The sequence below is a fragment of the Heloderma suspectum genome, chromosome 2, assembly GCF_057233095.1.
Source record: "Heloderma suspectum isolate Gila_16-S chromosome 2, 16-S_ref, whole genome shotgun sequence".
In the NCBI taxonomy this organism is placed as follows: Eukaryota; Metazoa; Chordata; class Lepidosauria; order Squamata; family Helodermatidae; genus Heloderma; species Heloderma suspectum.
Window position 1 is genome coordinate 295,761,328 of NC_139459.1, and position 25,148 is coordinate 295,786,475.

The following is a 25,148-nucleotide window of genomic DNA, read 5'->3' on the forward strand; positions in this document are numbered from 1 at the left end:
AGCCGTTAAGGGCTTTGAATGTTAACACCAGCACTTTGAATCAGGCCCGGAAATGGACTGGCAGCCAGTGTAGCTGGAAAAGTACTGGCGTAATATGAGCTCGCAGGCCAGTCCCTGTTAACAATCTTGCTGCCCTATTTTGGACCAGCTGAAGTTTCCGGACCGTTTTCAAAGGCAGCCCCACGTATAACGCATTACAGTAATCCAGATGAGAAGTTATCAGAGCATGGATAACTGTAGCTAGGCTATCTCTGTCCAGATAAGGGCGTAGTTGGTATACCAGCCTAAGCTGATAAAAAGTGCTCCGTGCCACTGAGTTCACCTGTGCCTCAAGTGACAGTTCTGGATCCAAGAGCACCCCCAAACTACGAACCTGATCCTTTAGGGGGAGTGCAACCCCCTCCAGAACAGGTTGAATATCACCTAGCCGGGCAGACGAACCACCCACTAACAGTACCTCCGTCTTGTCTGGATTGAGTTTCAGTTTATTAGCCCTCGTCCAGTCCATTACCGTGCCCAGGCACTGGTTCAGAACAGCCACTGCCTCACCTGGTTTTGATGAGAAAGACAGGTAGAGCTGGGTGTCATCCGCATATTGATGGCACCTCAGCCCACACCTCTGGATAACCTCCCCCAGCGGTTTCATGTAGATGTTAAACAGCATGGGAGATAAAATAGAGCCCTGTGGAACCCCAAGGCACAATTGCCATGGCACAGAGCAATAATCCCCCAGCACCACCTTCTGGAATCGGCCATCCAAGTAGGAGCGGAACCACTGTAGTGCAGTGCCTCCAACTCCCAACCCAGACAACCTATCCAGAAGGATACCATGGTCGATGGTATCGAAAGCCGCTGAGAGGTCCAGGAGAATCAACAGGGTCGCACTCCCCCTGTCCCTCTCCCGGCAGAGGTCATCCCACAGGGCGACCAAGGCAGTTTCCGTTCCAAAACCAGGCCTGAAGCCCGACTGAAATGGATCTAGATAATCCGTTTCATTCAAGAGTGCCTGGAGCTGTCCTACAACCACCCGCTCAAGCACCTTGCCCAGGAAGGGGATGTTGGCCACTGGCCTATAATTGTTAACATCCCCTGGGTCCAGGCTAGGCTTTTTCAGGAGTGGTCTAATTACTGCCTCTTTTAAAGCAGCAGGCACCACTCCCTCTCTCAAGGAGGAATTTACAACCTCCTGGACCCAGCCTAACACCCCCTCCTTGTTTGATTTAATAAGCCATGAAGGGCAAGGGTCAAGCACACAAGTGGTCGATCGGACTTGGCCAAGCACCTTGTCCACATCCTTAGGCCTCAGTAACTGAAACTCATCCAATAAAACTGGACCAGACGGTGCTCTGAACGCCTCTACCAATGGAACTGCATTAATGGTGGTGTCCAATTCATGACCAATCTGAGCGACTTTATCCTCAAAGTGCCACGCAAACTTGTCATAGCGTGCTACCGAGGGTTCCACCGTCTCTCTCCCTGGCCCAGAATGTAACAGGCCACGAACCACTCGGAAAAGCTCCGCTGGACGACACTGAGAAGATGCAATGCTGGTGGAAAAGAACTGCCTCTTTGCCACCCTCACCGCCACAGAGTAGGCTCGATAGTGGGCTCTTACCTGTGTTCGGTCAGACTCAGCACAAGTTTTCCTCCACCTGCGTTCTAGCCGTCTCCCCTCTTGCTTCATTGCCCTCAGCTCAGGTGTATACCAAGGAGCTGGCCGGGCTCTGCTCAGAGGGAGAGGGCGCTTGGGCGCGATCGTGTCAACCGCCCGAGTCATCTCTGCATTCCACAGAGCGACCTGGGCTTCGACAGGAGCACCAGCCATACCAGCAGGAAAATCCCCCAGAGCCCTCTGGAATCCATCGGAATCCATTAATCTCCGGGGGCAGACCATTTTAATAGGTCCCCCTCCCTTGCAGAGGGGAAAGGCCGCCAGAAGTCTAAACCTCAGCAGGAAGTGATCTGACCATGACAAAGGGACAGATGTTAATTCCTCCACTTTCAGATCACCATCCACCTGCCCAGTCGAGAAAACCAGATCAAGCGTGTGTCCTTTTATATGCGTTGGGCGGATGACATGTTGGGACAGGCCCATGGTTGTCATGGCGGCCATGAAGTCCTGAGTCACCCCGGATACAGCGGCCTCGGCATGGAAGTTGAGATCCCCCAGGACCATCATCCTGGGGGTCCTCAACACCAAGTCCGAGACCACCTCCGTCAGCTCAGGCAGGGAGTCTGATGGGCAGCGGGGTGGGCGGTACACCAACAGAATCCCTAATCTGTCCCAGGTACCCAACACAAGGTACAAACACTCAAGATCTGCACTCGAATGAGCAGGAAGCCTGGAGAGGGAGATTGAATTCCTATAGACCACGGCAACCCCCCCTCCCCAACCCTCAAGTCGGTGTTGGTGCTGCACCGAGTACCCAGGAGAGCACAGCTGGGAGAGAGTGACCCCTCCCAGTCCTTATTCCCACAACTGAATAAGATCTTCATTGTTGCTCAACCGAAGAATACTTTTGGCATTCCAACTCTAAAGGAGAATCTCATTCCAAATTGGCCTGACCTGAAAAGATTACCTCTTCAGTTGACCAAGCTAAAAGGAATTGTGGACATTTCTATAACCAGCACTATTCAGTGCAAGAGCTACCATATTTAAATCCCTGAGAGAGACTTCGTATAAAACTTGATTAAGGAAAGACATAGCAGACTACAACTACTATATTGCCGGGGGGAGGGGGAGGGGAATGATTTTGTTGAGACTGAATGTGGAATACTTAACCAAAACTGACATCATATTCCTATTCCTGAGAAGGTACAATGCACAAGTAGAACTCAGCTACATCTACTGAGGCTCTGATGGAGTCATTTTGTAAGATTATATGGGGGATTTTCTCTCTCCAGCATGACCGCCACCTATGGGGAAACTGCACATTCACTGGGCAGTCCTATCTGTGGAGTTTCTTATTTATAGCAAATGTTTATTTTTCAGGGACTAAGGAACTCTCTGCCACTATAACTCAGGGTTCCACAAGCTACCCCTTTTATTTTGTACATAGGGAATTACTAATATTTACTTCAGGCTTTTCAAAACACTTGTTGTTGTTGTTCAGTCGTTCAGTCGTGTCCAACTCTTCGTGACCCCATGGACCATAGCACGCCAGGCCTTCCTGTCCTGCGCTCTCTCCCAGAGCGTGCTCAAGTCCATATTCATTGCAACGGTGATGCTATCTAGCCATCTCATCCTCTGCCGTTCCCTTCTCCTTTTGCCTTCAGTCTTTCCCAGCATCAGGGTCTTTTCCAGTGAGTCTTCTCTTCGCATTAGGTGGCCAAAATATTTGAGCTTCAGCTTCAGTAGCTGTCCTTCCAATGAGCACTCAGGGTTGATTTCCTTTAGGATGGACTGATTTGACCTCCTTGCAGTCCAGGGGACTCATAAGAGTCTTCTCCAGCACCACAGTTTGAAAGCATCAATTCTTCAACGCTCAGCCTTCCTTATAGTCCAGCTCTCACAGCCATACATTACTACTGGGAAAACCATAGCTTTGATTAGACGGACCTTTGTCGGCAAGGTGATGTCTCTGCTTCTTACTCTGCTGTCTAGGTTTGCCATAGCTTTCCTCCCAAGGAGCAAGCGTCTTTTAATTTCATGGCTACAGTCACCGTCTGCAGTGATCTTGGAGCCGAAGAAAGTAAAATCTGTCACTGGTTCCATTTCTTCCCCTTCTATATGCCAGGAAGTGATGGGGACAGAGGCCATGATCTTCGTTTTTTTAATGTTGAGTTTCAAACCAGCTTTTGCACACTCCTCCTTCACCCTCAACAAGAGGCTCTTTAGATCCTCTTCGCTTTTTGCCATTAGGGTGGTATCATCTGCGTATCTGAGGTTGTTGATAATTCTCCCAGCAACCTTAATTCCGACCTCTGATTCATCCAACCCGGCGTTTCTCATGATGTACTCTGCATATAAGTTAAATAAGCAGGGTGACAACATGCATCCTTGTCATACTCCTTTCCCAATTTTGAACCAATCGGTTGTTCCATTTTCTTGAAGAGATCTCTAGTCTTCCCCATTCTGTTGTTTTCCTCGATTTCTTTGCATTGTTCATTTAAGAAGGCCTTCTTGTCTCTCCTTGCTATTCTCTGGAACTCTGCATTCAGTTGGATATATCTTCCCCTTTCTCCCTTGCTTTTCGCTTCCCTTCTTTCGTCAGCTACTTATAAAGCCTCATCAGACAGCCACTTGGCTTTCTTGCATTTCTTTTTCTTTGGGATGGATTGAGTTGCTGCCTCGTGAACAATGTTACGGACCTCCGTCCATAGTTCCTCAGGCACTCTGTCTATCAGGTCTAATCCCTGAAATCTATTCCTCACCTCCACTGTATATTCATCAGGGATATGATTGAGGTCATACCTGAACGGTTTAGTGGTTTTCCCTATGTTCTTCAATTTCAGCCAAAATTTTGCAACAAGAAGCTCATGATCTGAGCCACAGTCAGCTCCAGGTCTTGTTTTTACTGACTGTATGGAGCTTCTCCATCTTTGGCTGCAAAGGACATAATCAATCTGATTTCGATATTGACCATCTGGTGATGTCCATGTGTAGAGTCGCCTCTTGTGCTGTTGGAAAAGAGTGTTTGCTATGATCAGCGTGTTCTCTTGGCAAAACTCTATTAGCCTTTGTCCTGCTTCATTTTGTACACCAAGGCCATGCCTGCCTGTTATCCAGGTGATTTCTTGACTTCCTACTTTAGCATTCCAATCCCCTATGATGAAGAGGACATCCTGGGTTCTATCATTCATGTTTTAGTGTTCTGATTCTTGAACTGTAGAATAGGCATAATAATGAAGTGTAACAACTTCTGTAAGTCACTGAACATGATAACATGATGAATGGCTCTGTAAGATATTTCTATGAAACTCGTCATTGATCTTTTTTTTTTGTTCTTACTCATACTTTAAACTTCCTCAGCCCATTCCAGCAAGAACCAGTTCATTCATTGTCTGGATACCCTCACCAAATCACCAACTACCTGCTTGTTTGTATTTGAAGTTGAACCCCCATAGATGAGATGGGAGGCAATCACACACATGGGTGATTGACAAAGCCAAAGACCAGTTCATTATAGGAAGGTTAACAGCGCAATCCAAAACAATTAACTGCTAACAGTGTTATTAAAGTGGGCGGAGCAGCTGAAACAGTTAAGTAGATTCCAGATCATTTAAGGACCCCTGCAGGTTAACTGCTGTCTGTTAAGAGCATTATTCTTCTCTCCTGTATAGCAATTCCAAGAACAACATTTAGGCAAGAACACCCAGCCTTAGTGAATGTTCTCTGTGACTCTTCCTCCAAACACCTTCTAGAAGCATCTACATCAAGACAGATGTAGATTGAATTACACAGGGGCCTTAGTTTGAAGTGTACACAGAGCACACACATTCTGGAATAGTTTAATCTGTTAGCTTCAGTTCAGGATTAAAGATCTGTAACAGCACACTGTTCAACTATGGAATTCACTACCATTAGATGTAGCAATGGCCACCAATTTGGATGGTTTTAACAGGGGATTAGACAAATTCATAGAGGATAAGGCTATCAATGGTTACTAGTAAAGATGGCTATATGCTACCTCCAATTTCAGAGACGGTATGTCTCTGAACACCAGTTGCTGAGGAACATGAGTCGGAGGGTGCTACTGCATTCATGTCTTACTTCCTGGTTTTCCAAAAGGAGCTGGTTGGCCATGTGCAAACAGAATGCTGGATTAGATGGACCCTTGGTCTGATCCAGCACAGCTCTTCTTCTGTTCAAGGATTACTATGTAGTAGGATTTATTTATTTTAAATCCAGACTAATGATGTTGTAATATCTATTGCAAACAATTGTGGGTTAAATCTAACATAATGCAAGCAGACTTACACTAGCGCAAAGAGATTCCCTTTGCTGTCCTTCTCCCTGCAGCCCCCCCTCCATCTTCCCTCAAATCTGCTCTGGAGAAGTAGGGTGGGGGTAGAACTGCAGGGGGCTGGGAAACGTGGATGTCCAGCATTGGATCCAACCCAATATATCAAGCTTGCTTTTCCATATTTTAGTACTACTTCTCAAGATCTTGGCAAGAAAAGGTAGGACTTTTTAATGTTTAAAAGAAAAAGGACTCTTTACCATTCAATCCCTTCTTTCTTTTCCTTTTCTCTTTTTTATTGTTATGATTATTTTTTACACCACCCATGTATATGACACTTTTACAAAACTAAGACAGGTCTCTATCAGAATGAATGCGCAATCTAAAAACAGACACAAGGCAGACAGAAGTGGGGTAGGAGTAAACTGGGGAAGAAAAACTGGATTTAAGGTACTTCCATTCTCGTTCAATCAATCAGGATATATTAGTCAACTGATTATAGTATTTCCATTCTAGTTGTTGGCAGGAGAACCGCTGTCCTAGACAGATGGTCCTTCGCTCACATAGCACCCAGAACTGGGACAATAAAAGAACAGAGGAGACATGTCTACCACCCCCAGAATTGATGGTGGCAAAAATAAAGGCTTCTGCTGGTCTTTCATGTAACTGCTGGGGCCCCAGAGTAAGCATCCCAATCAGACTGGTTGCCTTTCCTCTCACCTGATCATCTCAGGGGGATGAGCAGAGAGAGAACAATCAATAATCCATCAGTGTCTCCCTTGCAGCAGAAGGAACCTTGCACTTGGTACAGCCCACCTGCAAGGAATATTGGACTGATACCTGTGATTCATGTAGCCTCAGCTCATTCCCGTTCTTCAGTCTCTGCCTTTTTCCCTGGTTTCAAGGAGATGGTGGTAGACTTTGCCTTAAAGGCAGCTGCGCCTACCTTTGCTTCTCATAACACTGTCAGGAAGAAAGATCACCCCCTCCCCGCCGCCTCTTGAGTCATACTCAGAAGAATGTTTTTATCCTGTGCAGCATCCTTGTGTTGATTTTCTGCCTTCACACCATGGCCTGATCCTGAGAAGAATCAAGCAAAATACTTTTCAGAGTCACTCCTGTAGCCCTTTATAAAACAGCTCCTGTGAAGGACTGCTCCACTCCATTCCACGTTCGTGCCTCCCACTCAACCGGTCAGCATACTCTGGTAATATCCTGCCATGCCAGGGATACTGCTTTGCTTAACTACCGTAAAGTCAATACGAGCTGGGCAGGGCAGGTGGGGAAGTCCGAAAGCCAGGCTCCAATGCTTTTACATAAGTTAAGGAATATGCAGGACAGTAATGTCCCCTGCCATCACCATCTCAGTTTTCTGTGGTTTGGCCAGGTATTGTCTACCCATTTCCAAACCTACACCCTTTAAGGGCTAGAAACTTACTTAGTATTAAGTGAGATTTCAGGAGGCTGAATTCCACACCCAATGCAAAATGTGTGATATTGTTGCACACTCAGAACCCTGTCTATCACAACTTATGTGTAACTGGAACGGAATTTGTAAAACCAATCTTACAAATGGAACACAAATCAATCTTACAAAAGGGGTCTCCTCTGACCTTTCTAGTAACATTTCATCTATTGGTTTTATAGCACCATCTGTGTATATGGCACGTTGCAAAGACCCCTGCAAGAATCTCAGGGGTCAGCAATAGCAAAGCCTATTTTCCGTTTCTTTCTTTTTCTTTTTTTAATACTTTTTATTCTATTTTTTTTATCTTTATAAATGAAATAAACAATACCAACAACCTAATCAATAATTACAATTTCCCCACAATACAGTATTCTTAGGAGGACACAGCAATCACAAAGGAGGAAAAGAAAAAAAAAGAGAAAGAAGAAAAGGATTAAATTTAAACTCCATTACACAGAAACTTCAAATCCCATTCCACTTAAAAATTATACCTATAACATTGGCAATATTACAATTCAATACAGTCTAAATAATCAGCCTTACATTTCAATATCATCAGTCTTATAGCAAGGAAGCAGGCCTACAATTCATTTCCAGTAACCATATATTGCCCTTCAGCTAATATATAATATTAAAGCTTAACAATTTAACCAGCCAAAAATCTTAGTAACCAATAATGATAGTAATAATAATAAAAAGGAGATTTAAAAGGATTAATAATAATACTAACAAATCACTAATAAAATTTATAATATTATATGATAATAAATCTTAAAATCAACCTTACAACAATCACTAATATATTTTGTACTAGATATATGAGTGTGCACATTTCTATACACCCTCAGAGAGTAAATTTAAGTACAGTATATCATATCCATTTTAAAAAGAAAGGATTTAAAGAAAAAAGAGAAAGAGAAAGGAAAAGGAAAAGGAAAAAAAATGAGATGATAAACAAAAAGAACGTGTGTGTGTGTGTGTGTGTGTGTGTGTGTATATATATATATATATATATATATATATATATATATGTGCAATTATCTCTGGCCTAGGCTGAATCTTCCAGACTAAACAAAGCCAGTTAGCAAAACATGTTTGTAGATTCCAGTTCATGATGGCAGAGCAGAACCCTCACATGATTTTCCATTTAGCCACGCCACCACCATTTCATGATTTAGAAACTTCTTCATCTGGCCTTCAGAAAAAATGCAAAATGTAGCAAGATACTTTAAGTGATATTGTAAGTTCATTTGTTTTGCCAGATTTTTCACCTTGGTAAATTGCCTTCTTTTATCAGCAACCTCTTTGATGTAATCCGGAAATAGCATAACTTTATCTTGTTTCCAAAAAAAGTTTCCACCCTCTCTTGCCAAATGCAGGATATAATTTTTTGTGGAGATTCTTGCAAATTGGACTATAACTGTATAACCAGTCCCTTTGGCATTTGACACACGGAATGCCTGCTCAATATCAAATGACTAATCCGATGGCACAGAGAGTATCTCATGCAGGAACTTATCTACAAAAGTAGACAAATTTATATCAGTAGATAAATTTTTAATACCAATGATACATACATTTGCCCTGTGTACAGAAGCCTCCAATTGAGAAATTCTGACAGAGAAAATGTTGAAAAAAAGCTTGTGATGTTGTTTCATTCCCTGCCACCTGATCTTGCAGCTCGTTAATCTTCGCCTCCATTTTTTGCCAAGAAGTGTTGACTAAATCCATAGCCCCTTGCAGGGCAGTGATGGAATTTTGAATAGTATCCAGTCTCTTAGCCTGTTCTGCAAATTGCAAAGACAAAGTTTTTATCAAAGCAAGTAACTCCTCTGTATTTTCACTTCTCGAAACCTTTGCCGAGGAAGGTGTTGTGTGTGAGGGGGTAGGCGGACAACCTTTTTTCGCCTTAAGGTAGTCATCCTTCTCTTCAAACAAATCTTGCAGGTCCTCGAATATTGCTGATATATCTTAATCCATTCCTCAAATGTTGTTGGCGTTTCTTAATCCATAAACTACAATGGAGCACATCAGCCCTATTTTCTCCTATTTAGATAGGAGGTTCAAAACAGCTTTGAGCAATTATTAAGCTCTGGCCGTCTAGCTCCGGAGTCCAGCCCCCCTGCTAATATGCAGAGATAGCTAATCTTTCAAAACTTGATCCAAAGCTGCTCCTGCCCCCCCTTTTCATTCCAGGGGGGAGATTAAAAGGTTTTTCAACCTTTAAAAAGCTGTTTGAGATAGCGTCCCGCGGAAGCTCCTCAGCATGCTGCAAGGGTGACATTGGCTCCGACCGGAAGTCAGCCTATTTTCAATTTCAATGTGGTAGCTTAACGTGACCTTCCAGTATGTCCCTTTTCTTTAAAAAGAAAAGAAAAGGTCACCACGCTCACCATTAGGAAAAATTCTAAAATTGTTATTAGTGTAATACCTTTATTAGGCCAACCAAAGATCACCCAAGAGAGGACCATTTCTTGAAGCGGCCTCTACTAGTGCAAAGGATGGCTAAATTATGTACCATCTGACATACAGATCAGTTGTGATGAACTTCCTGGGAACTTTATTTCCCTGATCTCTTTGTAGGCTGAGCAGGCTGTTTGATAAATGCCGGGCCTAGACTTGACGAGCAGCGCCAGTTCAGTGGAGCTGGTACCATTTTAGTCTCCCCACTCCCAGCCACGAGTGCTCTTAAAACACACCCAGCACTGAAATCTTCTTCCTGAAATCCACTCTTGAATCAATTTCACCCATGTTCCAAAGGGGGCAGGCAGTGCAAGGAGAAAAGGGAGCCTGCTTGTAAACAAGCAGCAGCCACGTCTGAGCACTGCAAGGGCACAGTGGGGGGAGACTCTGTGTCTGGAAGAACCGTTCAACTCACCCGACCCACACAGAATGGCATGGGGTAAGCAACCCATGACTGGCGATCCATCAGGGATAAGCTGTCACAGGCCCTGTGGAATTGTGAGCCCACATTTTGTAGAACACTCCAAATTACTACCATCTTCCCAGTTGGAACAAAGCATCACATTTTCGTCAGTGATACTGTGGCAAAAGTGCTTTGAATAACAAAGTGCATTGTTTTGTTTTCCAACAACTATGTTTATGCTAATGCAAATCAAAATTAGCGTTCAAATTGTATGGGAGGATTTTAATTCATCTACCCACCCAATTTGGAAGCGATACCTTTTTAGCTATTAATACTCCAGTAGAGTCTCCTGGGACTCCTGGGAGTCTCCAGTAATTTGTCCCTGCCAACTCTAGGAGATCTGAGAACCATGGACAGCGAGGCCAGTGAAGGGCAATTAAAATGACTGTTGCTCTTGTGCATTCGATTTTCTTGAGCACCTGCAGAAGGATTAGCGGAAGGGGAGAAGGTGTAGAGTAGACCCTCCAGCCACTGAGAAGTGAGGGCATCCATCCTCTTGGCACCTGGGTCAAGAAGCCTTGTCATGTACTTGGATACTTGGGCATTCTGTCTGATAGCAAACAGATCCATGATCGGCACCCCGAACTGGAATGTGATTGACCTGAAAATATGTGGATTAAGTGTCCATTCAGATTCCCTGATGGATGTCATGCTGAGCTAATCTGCCACCTTTTTGGAACTCCCTGCTAAATGCTCTGCTTTGATGGACTGAAGATGTTTGTCTGCCCATATCAGTAGCTTGTGGGCCTCTTTGATGAGAAATTTTGAATGAGCTCCGCCTTGCTTGTTCACATAGGCTTTGGCCGACACATTGTCTGTTCTGATGAGAACATGCGCCCCTCCTAACTCCTTACTGGAGTTCTTTAGGGCTAGCCAGATGGCTCTTAGTTTAAGCCAGTTTATGCTGCACTCTTGTACCTTTTGGCTCCAGACACCCTGAGCCACTCAGTGTTCAAAATGCCCTGCCCCAACCCACGAGGCTGGCATCCATTGTTATGGTGACTCTCTCTGGATCTTCTAGGCTCATTCCTTCTTGGAACATCATCTGGTCCAGCCACCATTCCAGTTCCTGATGTAGTTGCTTCCAAATGTCGATTTGTCTGTGCATGTGGGAGGCAATATAGTTCTGGAACAGAAGCAGCAAGCTCTGAAGTTGGCATGAGTGAAATCTTGACCAAAGCATCAAGCCCTGACGTGACACCGTCACCCCTAATAGTTGAGCCAGGGCCATCAGGTCTGTTTTCTGAGAGCGAATGGACACTACCAGTTCAGATAGTTCCCCAATTTGTTCTTGTGTGAGAAACATCTTGAACTGAGTGGTGTCCAGTATCACCCCGAGGTGTTCTGGCTGCTGGGTGGGGCATAAGGCACTGTTTTTCATATTTACCAGAAATCCGTGGTCCTTGAAGCATTTCAGTGTGAGCTGGGTGCTGTCTCTACACTGCTGCTCCAATCACTCTTTGATTCAAATGTCATCTAAGGAAGGGTAGAGGTACACCTTCCTCATCTTCAGATGTGCTACAACAGCTACCAGGAGCGTTGTAAACATGCAAGGAGCTGAGGTGAGTCCAAACAGCAGAGCCCTGTATTGAAAATGTTGTGTGTTGTAGCAAAACCACAGATACTTCAGGTGCTTTCTCTTGATCTGAACATGCAGGCATGCCTTGGACAGGTCTGTGGATGCTAGGAAATCCTGCTTGTTCAGAGTTGCTGCAATCAGTTTCAGAATCTCCATTTTGAAATGTCTTTTGATGATGTGTTTGTTTAACCATCTGAGGTCCAAAATGGCTCTGATATCCCCATTCCTTTGGGGAATTAGGAAAAGATGGAGTAAATACCAGTCTGCCTGGGACTGGTTCTATAGCTTTTATCTCCAATAGGTGATTGTTAGCCTTTAGAAAGTTCTGATGCTTGGAATGCTGGTATGAACGTGGGGAAGCTATACACTTCTCACTGGGAAAACGGGCAAATTCCAGTGTGTAACCCTTGGTTACCGTGTCTCTCACGCACTTGTCCGAAGTAGTCTGGAGCCATGTGGAAGCAAAGCTTGGCAGGCGCCCACTCAAGAAACCCATAGTTGGACTGGCGTCAGATGGATGAGGTCTTCTTTTGCCCTTTGCTGTACTTTGAGGCATAGTTTGAGGATGCTGACTGCATCTTAGGCTTCTCAGAAGATCTGTAGGTTCTTTGCCATTTGAGCTTGTAATTACCCTGTTGGTTTGTTCTGGGCATGTGTCTGTTAGGATGAAAGAACTGCTGTGGCTTGGGTTTCTGTTGTTTCTTTGAAGGAAGCACATTTTCTTTTTCCTTATTTTCGACCAAAACCTTGTTGAGAGGTTTCTCAAAAGGCAGGCACCTGTGAAGGGTGAAGTGGCCAGCTTAATCTGGGAGCCTGGGTCCACATCCCAGTTCCTAAGCCATATGTTACGTCTCATGACTGTGTTAGCTGCCATGGCTTTGGCTCCAAATTAGAGCGCGTCCAAGGAAGAGTCAGCAAGCAGGGCTGCTGACAGAGATTTTCTTCAACCCATCTTTAATCGGTTTGGGAATCAAATCCGAGCCTGCCAATTCCTCTCCCCACAAGTAAGTTGCCCAAGAGAAAAAAGGATTTCGTTGATGATGCCCTGAAAGCAGCAGCGGTTGCCTGAAACCCTCTGCATAGAGCTGCTTCTACTTGCTTAGCGCAAAGATCTTTAGGCCCACTTTCCCTACCAGTGGGCAGGGCTGCTGAGGTCAGTGCAGCAATAGGGCCATCGACCACTGGCACTTTTAGCTGATCCATAATCTTAGCTGGCACAGAGTGGGGTTTATCAGCCAATTTGTGTGGTTGCTAGATTTTCCCCAGTGAGGCCCACTCTGCCTTCCAGACTTCTGAGAAGGCATCAGGGAAGGGGACCGTCAAAGGTTTGGGTGGTCCAGATGGAAAGACTGTCTTAGGAAAGGTAAAGGAGGATGTAGAATCCTCTGGTTGAGGTATATCCTCCTCAATTTGAAGAATTCTACTTGCTTTAGCTAACAGGGCTGGAAAAAATTCTACTGAAAATAAGTGTCTCTGAGCAGCAGGGGAATCCAGTTCTTCCCAACAATTCTCCTTCCTCCTCATTATTTGAACCAGAGTCCTCTTTGGGTGGTTTACATGCCTTGGAACCCTTCCTTTTGCCCCATCTGAGGCTTCAGGGGCTTTGGTGCGGGTGGGAGGGGGGGCTACCCTTATGGCATCTGCAGGAAGAAGGTGGGCAGAAGGTGGAGGGTGATGAAGATGGGCTGGAAGATCGGAATCTAAGAAAGACTCCCTAACCCTCTTCCCCCTTTTTCCTTGTGTTTAGTGGAGCTTCTAGACTCATGTCTGTTCCTTTCTTTTCCCTTTGTGCTTCTTACGGGGGGGGGGGATTTATTCCTGGTGGGCCCCTTCCCTTGACCCAGTAATTCTTGGGATATGTCTCCCCCACTGGCGAAATTCCACCGCCTTTTGGGGCACCTCCATGGTGGGGGCTTGCAATGTTGGAGTACTCACCCCCACCTCACTCTGGCGCTCCATGTTGCTTGGTGCCAAGAAGCTCTCCCCCCCTTTTGTGGCTGGTCCATGGCCCTCTCCGTGTTCTTTTGAAGAGGTCAGGCTAGGACTGCAGTTTCTTCCCCTTTTGTTCCCTCCCAACCCCTATTTGTAAGGGAAGGAAGCTGGAACTGGGTGCGGTGGTGCAGGCAGTGGTGGCCTGGGCCTTCTATGGCCCTGTAACACAGGAAGAAACACCCTCGTGTCTTCAGAGTCTTCCAGCCGAGCCATGCCTAAAGCTGAATCCAGGCTGCGCCCAGCCCTGGAGCCTTGCAAATGCATCTGTTGCTTGCTCTTTTTTCCTGCCGACAAAGTGCCCTTCCCTTAGTGGAACGTCAGTTGCAGGCCGTCTCTCAGCCTCAGCAGAAAGGCTGAGGAAGACCCTTCCCCCCGCTGCCAACTTATTTCCCCCAGCTCTAGCTACTGCTGCAGGCGAGAAGGGGTGGGAAGGGAGAAAGCAAAGAAGGAGAGGAAGGGAAAAATGAGAACAGAGAATTAAAGGGAGAGAAAGGAATTTTCCTATGTAGGAAACAAAAGTGAAACAAAGATGTAGGCTGAAGGTCTGTATTGCTCCAGCAAGACGCAATATGTTTTATATCGTTTTGTGTGCTGTTTGGTTTAAATTTTTGTGAACCGCCCAGAGAGCTTCGGCTGTTGGGCAGTATAGAAATGAAATAAATAAACCAACAAACCACTTTGCTCGCTAGGCAGGGCCAGTCTGGGAGACAGGACGGCTCCTCTCCCTGGAGAGATAAAATGGACCCTGCCTAAAAGCTCCTGGAGGAGGCACCTTCCTGAGGCGCAGAATGCCCTCCGTGTGACTCAGGAAAACTAATAGGTTTCTTTTACAATTTGAGGTATGGCTATTTTTAGGGATGGTGGTGGTGGATGGCAGAAGTTGCAAAGCAAACACAGGACAGGGAAGAAAATATAATGGGCAACTAGAACTACCAAGCAGTAAGTGGGAAATCATGGGTACAGGTCACTTCACTGTCTTCAGTAACGGTCCCCCCTCCCACACCAATCTATAAACACTTGCTCCCAGTCACAAGGACTAGTAACCTGCTCTTAATGCCCAGAGAAGATAAATGCACTGTGCAGTTTACAACCTACTGTTTTGTCCTTCTACATTTTTCTTCAATAGCGTAGACTAGAGAAATCGCAAAGGCAACCTAACACTTATTATTTATCCAGATAAAGAAACAGCCTCCCCCCACTGACAGTGAAGATGAGACTCCATCACCGGCAAATACTTGATTAGTTAACATGCAACTGTTAGCATCCCCAAGGCTAACACCTCACTTTGGAAGTAGCATCTGTTTATGAATAATTTGATGTATGTTCTTGTCCCAACGATGTCTGAGCACATTTGAGATGTTTCCCAAAAAAGCCAAGACCTTCGACAATCAGATGTGAAGCAAGCAAATCATCTAGTAATCTCACCAGTAGAATAAATATTTGCAAATTATTCCATGCTTTCTTGAAGCCAAGTTAGGAAAGCTGTAGCAATGATGGTTATCAGATATGAGTGACAAATTGCTGTTCTATGTTTTTTGCAGCCCCCACAAATACGCCCTGAATGTGTCTTAGCTGTCCCACTGCATTATTAAACATGGGAACACCACATTTCATAGAAGAGGGCTGCAGCCAAAACCAGGACCCTATATTAAATTCCTCACCTTTGACTCCATAACTAGTAAAACTTAACTGTGTCCTGATGTGATGTCATCATGGTGTGCATTTACTGTTGTATGTCACTGGCTGCTGCTGGCAAGGGCTCATCACGGACCACCACAAAGTTGTTTATGCTTATGGCTTTCACATTCTTGAGACAAACAGAACTTCATAGCGCCTTATGATTATGAAAGGAACTAATAAAGGTTATAAAATAAGACACCACACAGCAATTTTATACTAAAAGAATAAAGATTTTTATTAAGCATTGTAAGTTGCATTCAATAGCCTTCAAATACACCACACCACAATCCATCTACAACCAATCAAACCCAACAGTAGTTCATTCTTGCACAATCCATGAGTTGGGGCAGAACTCCCTTCAACTTACATTAAGATACCTACTTAGCTCTTGCGGGCAGGGAATGGGGAATTACACCTCATTTCTGATCACTAATGTGTGATGAAGAGCATCAGGAGAATTATATGAAAACGAATATAAAGAAATGATTCTGATTTTGAAGTACATTAAGTTTGGAAACACTAACAAAAACATCAAAATGATACAGGTATATTTGCTTATACTAAATCCTTGATGGGAAAGTTCTCAAGAACAAGCCATTTGTTTCCTGCTACAGAAGGGGGGTATTTCTTGAAGATCAAAGCTTTTTTTTTGTTTTTCCACAGAATTTCATATTTGTTAATATGAAGGCATAAAACAGCAACAGAGAACAATAATGCATACAGCAATGAGTACACCAGGGTAACGTTGATATTCAAAACGGCTAGATAATTTTTTTTTTGTTTTAGAATAAATGCAACAGAGGTCAATAATCACAAAATTTTAAGGTTAGAGCAAGATCAGTCAATGACTAAACATAGTTAACATCTTTTATAGGACTATTACTGATTATTAGCTTTTTTTGTTTTGCAAATGGGCACAGTACTTTTAAGAATGGAAGGAAGAGGACAAGAACATGCATAATATTAACTACACACTTTAAAAATTATGAACCATGCAGAAGTTTAGCTCAAATAGTAGTACTAATGGTCTACGTCTGATTCAAAACCACATAGTTCATTGATCACGGATGCATGGTATTAGTCACAAAAAGTATCAGAACACATTGTGTTTGTTTTGAAAAGGTCATTTGCATCTTCTATGATTTTCAAGTTAAATCCATGTTAACTTGCTTGTAAAGTATGTATGATGAATATTTAAAATCAGCAGAACTCCAATATTACTCTATAATTTTTTTATTTTGATAGTTTGCACATTTTAAACATAAAAAGAACCACAACAGTGATGAATTTTAAGAAAAGAACTGTGGTTGTGCCTTCCCCCCCCATAATCATGAAATCAAAGCCTTAAAGAAAGCTTTGTGACACAGTAATGCAAAATCAAATATAATGGCATACATATGGTGCCAAGTACTAAAAATTATATTTTAAGCTATATATACTGAAAGACTGCCAAAATTTGTTTTTTTTTTTAATATATTTCAAGAAACAAAAACTACAAGCTTTTGTCATAACCAGTTTAAACTTTCTGTATACTTCATTTTAAGTGCGGGAGTCAAATGCTCTTCATTCTCTTTCATTTTGTTGTATTGTAGCATTTTGACTACAACTGGTTAAAACTAAAAATGTGTTCTTTAAATCTCTGACATCCAAGAGGGATCCGAATTTCCAAAGTCCTCATTTTTCTCTTACGGAAAGGAAAAAATGTACGTAACTGTAGGCTCTCTTTCTTTCCAGATATTCCTAATCCTGACCCTTCCAACATCCTTCACCCTCTATAAAAAATAAGTTTACTCTTCTTTTTTTAAGACAGTGGCCTCAAGAGCATCATCTTTATGGCAAACACTGTCTGCATTTAGTGCATTTAAGTGAGGATTTGTATTGCACGTTTTAGAGTCATTACTCAAGGCACTTTCAGACTGGTTGGAAGCCCTGACGTCTGCTGTATTCCCATTCATCTGGGAAGCTGGTTTCTCCTCGTTCACTACTCCGTTTTCAGCCAGGGATCCTTCTGAAGACACAATAGAGGACTTAGATTCCTCTGATTTTGACTTAAGTTCTTTGGCCACTTCTTCTGCTGAAGCAGCATAAGGAGGTTTGCCCTATTTAAAAAAAAAACAATAGAAAGGAGATTATGAGCATAACTGAACAAGTTACTAATTAGGGAAAGAAATACTAAACTTCAATGTTTCTTGGACTTTTTTCTAAACATATGCCAAGATTTTTTTCTCTTTTATGAGAGGGACGTAGCAATTTAAACCTATGACCTGGATGTAAAACCTCAACATTTAACCTAACTGGCACTTGATGACCTATCCTGAAAAGTCTGAAGGATCAAATGGGGCTGGGGGCACTGACCAGCCACTTGTAAATTGCTGTTGAGCATGTCAGAATAACCTAAGAAACAAGGTCATACAACCAGGCTAGGTATAGATGTAAAGTCAAGAAATATACACATAAAATTAATTTATGTTGTTCTTTCCATTACTCGCCCCCTTGAGTTGTTTAACTTACATGACACTTTTTTGTACTGATACATATGTGAAAAAATTGTTTTATCATGCACTTCTGAAAATCTCATCTGCTTAATGCTAGTAAATTATATTACAGACTTAATTTAACATCCAAAACTGCTGAGCAAGTACAACAAAAGCAGTGGAGAAATGATGAAGTAAGCGAACCATATTTGGCAGTAAACAGTGTTATTCTTTGAAGCTAAAAACAAAAGGTACAAGAACCAAATTATGTTCTGAACTGTTTCTAGGAACTTCTCAAAGATATGGGTGCAATTCACAAATTATTCAAAAGCTGTCAGAAACGGAGGAGAATGAAAGGCCAATATAGTTTAGTGCCATAGTCATCCTGATTTCATTCAATCTGTCCTCCCTCTCCCACATCTACAGCTAAATAGGTATATACATAAATCATCTGCCAAATTATCAAGCACACAGTCTTGCTGAAGAAAAGATGGCTTCTGCTAAGTGTATCACTAACCTTTCAGAATATTTTTCAGTGTGACAACAAGCATACAGATTGCAGGTTTGCATGACGTGACACTGACCTGGTTCGCATGACGTGACAGCCCATGGGTTAAACAACCCATGGTTAATCCATGGCTTGTGGCTGGATTAACCGCTAGGTTCTTTAGCCCCTAAAACAACTCAACAGTCCAGGTTTGGACAACACACTCAGCAACCTATGACGGAGCTGCTTGTGGGTTGCTGATTCAAAGTGGAAGTGGCAGGCACACAGAAGGCAGCACACCCAGTCTCTCCCGCTTGGGCATGACAGGTCATGGACTGTTTAGGCCATGGGCTGTCATGTTTGCAAACTGGCCCAATGTGTACTTGGACAAAGTTCCTCACCAAAGGCTCCTGAGCAAACTGATCATCTTATGGATCAGTACCTGATTAAAGAAGAGGAAACCAAGGGTAGGAATAAATGAACATTTCTTACAATGGCAGGATGTAAGAAATGGGATCCTCCAAGGATCTATACTGGGACTTGTATTTTTCCACTTATTCATACATTATCTGGAGTGAGCCGTAAATTGGCCAGATTTGCAGATAACACTAGATTATTCAGGGTGGTAAAAACAAAAAGGGATTGTGAAGAAGTCTAAAAGGATCTCTCCAAACCAAGTGAATGGGCATTATTATAATGGCAAACGTGTAAAGCGATGCAGATTGGGGCAAAAACCCCTCACTTCACATATACACTGATGAGGTCTAAGCTGGCAGGGACTGACCAAGATATCTGGGGTAATGGTGGGTAGATTAATGCAAATGTCATGCCAGTGTGTGGCAGCAGTGAAAAAGGCAAATCCCATGTTAGAGATCATAAGGAAAGGGATGCAAAATAAAACTGCCAATATCATAATGCCTTAATACAAATCTATGCTGCAAACACACTGGCGATGCTGTGTACAGTTCTGGTTGCTGCAACTCAGAAAGGATATTATGGAGCTGGAGAAGATTTTTAGAAAGCGAGAATGACCAAAGTACCAGAGCAGCCTGACTTGGCCAAGGCTTGCAGGAGGCAGCTCCTACAAGTGCTGACTTGAGCCCATTCCTGCAGCACTTGCATCCCAACTGGGGCGCAAGCAGTGCGGAAGGAGCAGCCTGACTCATCCAAGCCCCAGGCAAGCCTCTTGCGAGCTCCAGTCAAGTCCCTTTCTCCGGGCAGAGAGAGGCACACAGCTCCATGCCCCTCTCTGCACAAAGAATTTGTTTAAAAGTGGCTGGGTGGGGTGGATGATGCCATGGGCAGGGCTTCAGGTGTGAGGCCACGCCCTCTGACATAATCCGGCCCGCTAGCTTGGTCCGGGGGGGGGGGGAATCTGCCCCCAGACCAAAAGTGGTTGCCTTCCCCTGACCTAAACTCATGTTACCAATCTTTGTTGACCCACGTTTTTGTAAACTACACTTTCCCAGTACCTGAATTGCTCCCTGGTTCTTATAAGCTCTCCCGTAGTATCTTCCACCTCTTCCAAATGTTCTTATCACTGGGGTGGAAATAACTCCTCTAGGGCGCCTACACAGAATGAGAAACAAGTTATAGATACATTTAAACTTTAGAAATACATTTCTATCTACAGATTTTCAACAAAACTGAGTAGTGAGAGTTCCTCCCCCACGCCCCCGAATACGATCTTGTGTCCCTGACAATAAGATGGTTGCTTCTCTATATCTTCAGAAGCTTGTTAAAATTGTTGTTGTTTATTCGGTCAGTCGCTTCCGACTCTTCGTGACTTCATGGACCAGCCCACGCCAGAGCTTCCTGTTGGCTGTCGCCACCCCCAGCTCCCCCAAGGTCGAGTCCGTCACCTCCAGAATATCATCCATCCACCTTGCCCTTGGTCGGCCCCTCTTCCTTTTGCCTTCCACTTTCCCTAGCATCAGCATCTTCTCCAGGGTGTCCTGTCTTCTCATGATGTGGCCAAAGTACTTCAGTTTTGCCTTTAAGATCCTTCCCTAAAGTGAGCAGTCTGGCTTTCTTTCCTGGAGTATGGACTGGTTTGATCTTCTTGCAGTCCAAGGCACTCTCAGAATTTTCCTCCAGCACCACAGTTCAAAAGCATCTATCTTCCTTTTGGTCCAGCTCTCGCAGCCATAGGTTACTACAGGGAATACCATTGCTTGAACTATGCGGACCTTTGTTGTCAGTGTGATGTCTCTGCTCTTCACTATTTTATCAAGATTTGTCATTGCTCTCCTCCCAAGAAGTAAACGTCTTCTGATTTCCTGGCTGCAGTCAGCGTCTGAAGTAATCTTTGCGCCTAGAAAGACAAAGTCTGTCACTGCCTCCATGTTTTCTCCCTCTATCTGCCAGTTATCAATCAAGCTGGTTGCCATAATCTTGGTTTTTCTGAGGTTTAACTGCAACCCAGCTTTTGCACTTTCTTTCACCTTCGTCATGAGGTTCCTCAGCTCCTCCTCGCTTTCAGCCATCAAAGTGGTATCATCTGCATATCGGAGATTGTTAATGTTTCTTCCAGCAATTTTAACTCCAGCTTTGGCTTCATCAAGCCCAGCACGTTGCATGACGTGTTCTGCATACAGTTTGAATAGGTAGGGTGAGAGTATACAACCCTGCTGTCCTCCTTTCCCAATCTTAAACCAGTCCGTTGTTCCATGGTCTGTTCTTACCGTTGCTACTTGGTCGTTATACAGATTCCTCAAGAGGCAGACAAGATGACTTGGCATCCCCATCCCACCAAGAACTTGCCACAATTTGTTATGGTCCACACAGTCAAAGGCTTTAGAATAGTCAATAAAACAGAAATAGATGTTTTTCTGAAACTCCCTGGCTTTCTCCATTATCCAGCAGATATTGGCAAGTGGTCTCTAGTTCCTCTGCCTTTTCTAAACCCAGCTTGTACATCTGGCAATTCTCGTTCCATGAATTGCTGGAGTCTACCTTGCAAGATCTTGAGCATTACCTTACTGGCATGTGAAATAAGTGCCACTGTTCGACAGTTTGAACATCCTTTGGTGCTTCCCTTTTTTGGTATGGGGATATAGACTGATCTTTTCCAATCTGTTGGCCATTCTTGTGTTTTCCAAATTTGCTGGCATATGGCATGCATCACCGTGACAGCATCATCTTGCAAGATTTTAAACAGTTCAGCTGGGATACCGTCATCTCCTGCTGCCTTGTTATTAACAATGCTTCTTAAGGCCCATTCAACCTCACTCTTCAGGATGTCTGGCTCTAGCTCACAGACCACACCGTCAAATCTATCCCCGATATTATTATCCTTCCTATACAGTTCTTCTGTATATTCTTGCCACCTTTTCTTGCTCTCTTCTGCTTCTGTTAGGTCCTTGCCATCTTTGTTTTTGATCATACCCATTTTTGCCTGGAATTTACCTCCGATGTTTCTAATTTCTGGAAGAGGTCTCTTGTCCTTCCTATTCTATTATCTTCTTCCGCTTCCGTGCATTGCTTGTTTAAAAATCATTCCTTATCTCTTCTGGCTAACCTCCAGAATTTTGCATTGAATTGGGCATATCTCCCCCTATCACTGTTGCCTTTTGCTTTCCTTCTTTCTTGGGCTGCTTCCAGTGTCTCAGCAGACAGCCATCTTGCCTTCTTGTTTTCTTTTTCTTTGAGACTTTTTTGTTGCTGCCTCATGAACAATGTTGCGAACTTCTGTCCATAGTTCTTCCGGAACCCTATCTACTAAATCTAGTCCCTTAAATCTATTCTTCACCTTCACTGCATATTCATTAGGAATATTAGTGAGCTCATATCTGACTGATCTGTGGGTCTTCCCTATTCTCTTTAGTCTGATTCTACATTGTGCAATAAGAAGTTCGTGATCTGAACTACAATCAGCTCCAGGTCTTGTTTTTACCGACTGCATAGATGTCCGCCACCTTTGGCTACAAAGGATGTAGTCAATCTGATTTCGGTGTCAACCGTCTGGTGAAGTCCATGTATAAAGTCATCTCTTAGGTTGTTGGAAGAGAGTGTTTGTTATGCACAGTGAGTTGTCTTGGCAAAATTCTATCAGCCTATGTCCTGCTTCATTTTGTTCTCCCAGACCATGCTTGCCTGTAATTCCAGGTGTCGTTTGCCTAACCACCTTAGCATTCCAGTCTCCTGTAATGAACATAACATCTTTGTTTGGCGTACTATCCAGTAGGTGCTGCAGATTCTCATAGAACTGATCTACTTCTGCTTCTTCAGCATCTGTGGTTGGGGCGTATATTTGGATCACTGTGATGTTAAATGGCTTACCCTGAATTCGAATTGAGATAATTCTGTCATTTTTTGGATTGTATCCAAGCAGTGCTTTAGCCACTTTATTATTAATTATGAAGGCTACTCCATTTCTTCTGCGGTCCTCTTGTCCACAGTAGTAGATCTGGTGGTCATTTGATGTGAAGTGGCCCATTCCAGTCAATTTCAGTTAAAATATCTTATTTTTATAGTGTGAATTCTGTTTATACAAGAACATTTCTTCCACTTATATTTTGCACTTCCTACTCACAAACTAACTTAGCTATACAAAGGTTGTAAACTTGCTGAATAGTAGTTGGCAACTATTTTCATACTGGAATCAAAATAATTTTACTACCAGAACACATTTCCAAACACTACGAATTCTCAGATATTAGATTAGAAGGAGCTTGTTTCTTTTTTTCTGAACTGGATTTGCGTGCATACTGTTATTAACCCTTAAGTTACTACGTAGCAGTCAACATTTTCTAATACTAGTATTGCTTATTATTTTATCTGAACACTTATGACTAATTTTTACTAGTTACAATGTATCAATTTGTATTTGTACTTCGTTGCTGTTTCGTAATAAACCTAAAGCAAAAAACAAACCTTCCCTTCAATGCGTAAATTTCAACTGGGTAGAGAGAGTCCTTTTTTCATACACAGAATGACAACTCTGGGAAAAGTACAGATAAATGAATTCTGTTTCTTCTGTAAGTAGCTACATCCAGACTAATGGATGAATATGCAAAATAAGGAAGGATTTTTTTTTCCCAGAGCAACCCTTTGGAGTGTTCCTTAGTAAATGAACTGGTTGCAGCTCATGGGGGCAAGCATGGGCTGAAGAAGACTGCCAATCCTGCACGTGAAAAAGTGGAGTCTCGTGCTCTTCAGCTCTCACTGGGGGAGGTTCATAAGAATGTAAGAATGCTGCCCACAGGAAACCTACAAGCATGACATGAGTGCAACAGCACCCTCCCACCCATGTTCTCCAGCAACTGGTGCAAACAGGCATACTGCCTCTGATACTGGAGGAAGCATATAGCCATCAGGACTAGTAGCCATTACAGAAGGCAAGTAAGGGTAGGGAGATTCAAGAGGGGGAAAGGGCATTCCCCCACAAGACCTTCTCCTGCTGTGCTATATAGCAATCGAAAGCTCCATTTTGAGATGTGCCGGTTCTGAACCTGAGCCTTTCACTGTTATACAGCAGGTACGGGAGCTCTGGAGAGTGGGAAATGTACACGGTGTTGCTATATTGGACTAGACTGCCTGTTCTGTCCTTTACTACAGATACACAAAAAATAATATTTCTAAAAAACTAGAAACTTGTCAGTAAATTTATAAACATCAAATATAGTCACATGAGAAAAAGATCACAGACCTGTGTCCCATTTCCCTGTTCCCACTGAGATGGTTCACTACTATGTAAAGCCACCGGCTGCTGTATGTTAATTAACAGGAGCATGGAATCTGTTCTTCCCTTTACGGCAAGTCCACCGCAAACACATGGCCGCTGACTGGATGTAGTCACCATTGCTGCAGGCTACTGTGCAGTCAGCAACTCAAGCCTCCTTGAGTGCCATTTTTGTTAAAAAGACAGGGTACAAATCAAACCAATACATAAACTATAGACTTCGAAACTGAGTTGCAACCTCTTTTCCCTTCACTGGATTCCAAGATTAATTCCAACATTAAAAAATGCAGGGGGGGGGGATTTCTGCTTACCCTCTTGTTGGTCCTCCAACAGAAACCACCTGCAAAGGAAACGGCCCTCTCCCGCCTCGACCACGTCTGCTTCCTGCCCAGTGGCCTACCACAGTGCCAGCTATTTCGAGTTTCCCTCCCTGAGAAGGAATAGGTTGGACACCTGAATAAAGATCAGAAAAATAAAGATGGTTCCTTGCAACGGAAATTTAAAGAATGGATAAAGAATGGATAAGATATCAGTATTCCCAGTGAAATAGCTCTCCTCCTGAAAACTGGGTGTTCATGATGTGTACAGATATGAAAAATTCTATGTAGGCTTTGTGTCACGGTTCCTTTAATTGGAATTCAATGATCCTGTGGTAATTTTATCAGCATCACAATTTAAGATAATCTGGTCCATACTAGGATTCCAACCCACACATCTGTTCAGGACTAAGACCCATTGAGATCACTAGGACAGGAAGTATAACTGCAGGCTTAATCCACAGTTAAGTCTGATTACCTCAGTGGGACCGAGCTCATGACTGGGTACTGGACTGCAATCCAGGATATGGGAATATTTATGTAACTTCAGTTCTCGAACAGAGCTAGAACAAGCTATTTAAAATGTATGGCTTGGATCCAAAGGTGTCATAAGGTGGAGGAAAGGCACGTAACGCAAAT

General features: G+C 43.5%; 1 protein-coding gene across 3 annotated transcripts in view; it reads right to left on the bottom strand.

Moving 5' to 3' along the window:
- Positions 1-13,926: 13,926 nt before the first annotated feature.
- Positions 13,927-25,148, bottom strand: part of FAM120A (family with sequence similarity 120 member A) — a 76,269-nt gene continuing 65,047 nt past the window's right edge. For all 3 annotated transcript variants that reach the window (XM_084839974.1, XM_084839973.1, XM_084839975.1), the window contains 3 exons: positions 24,504-24,645; positions 19,982-20,078; positions 13,927-17,647 (listed from right to left, as the gene is read on the bottom strand). In XM_084839974.1, the coding sequence (XP_084696100.1) occupies positions 17,336-17,647; positions 19,982-20,078; positions 24,504-24,645 (551 nt within the window). In that variant the 3' untranslated portion in view covers positions 13,927-17,335. The remainder of the gene's footprint in view (positions 17,648-19,981; positions 20,079-24,503; positions 24,646-25,148) is intronic.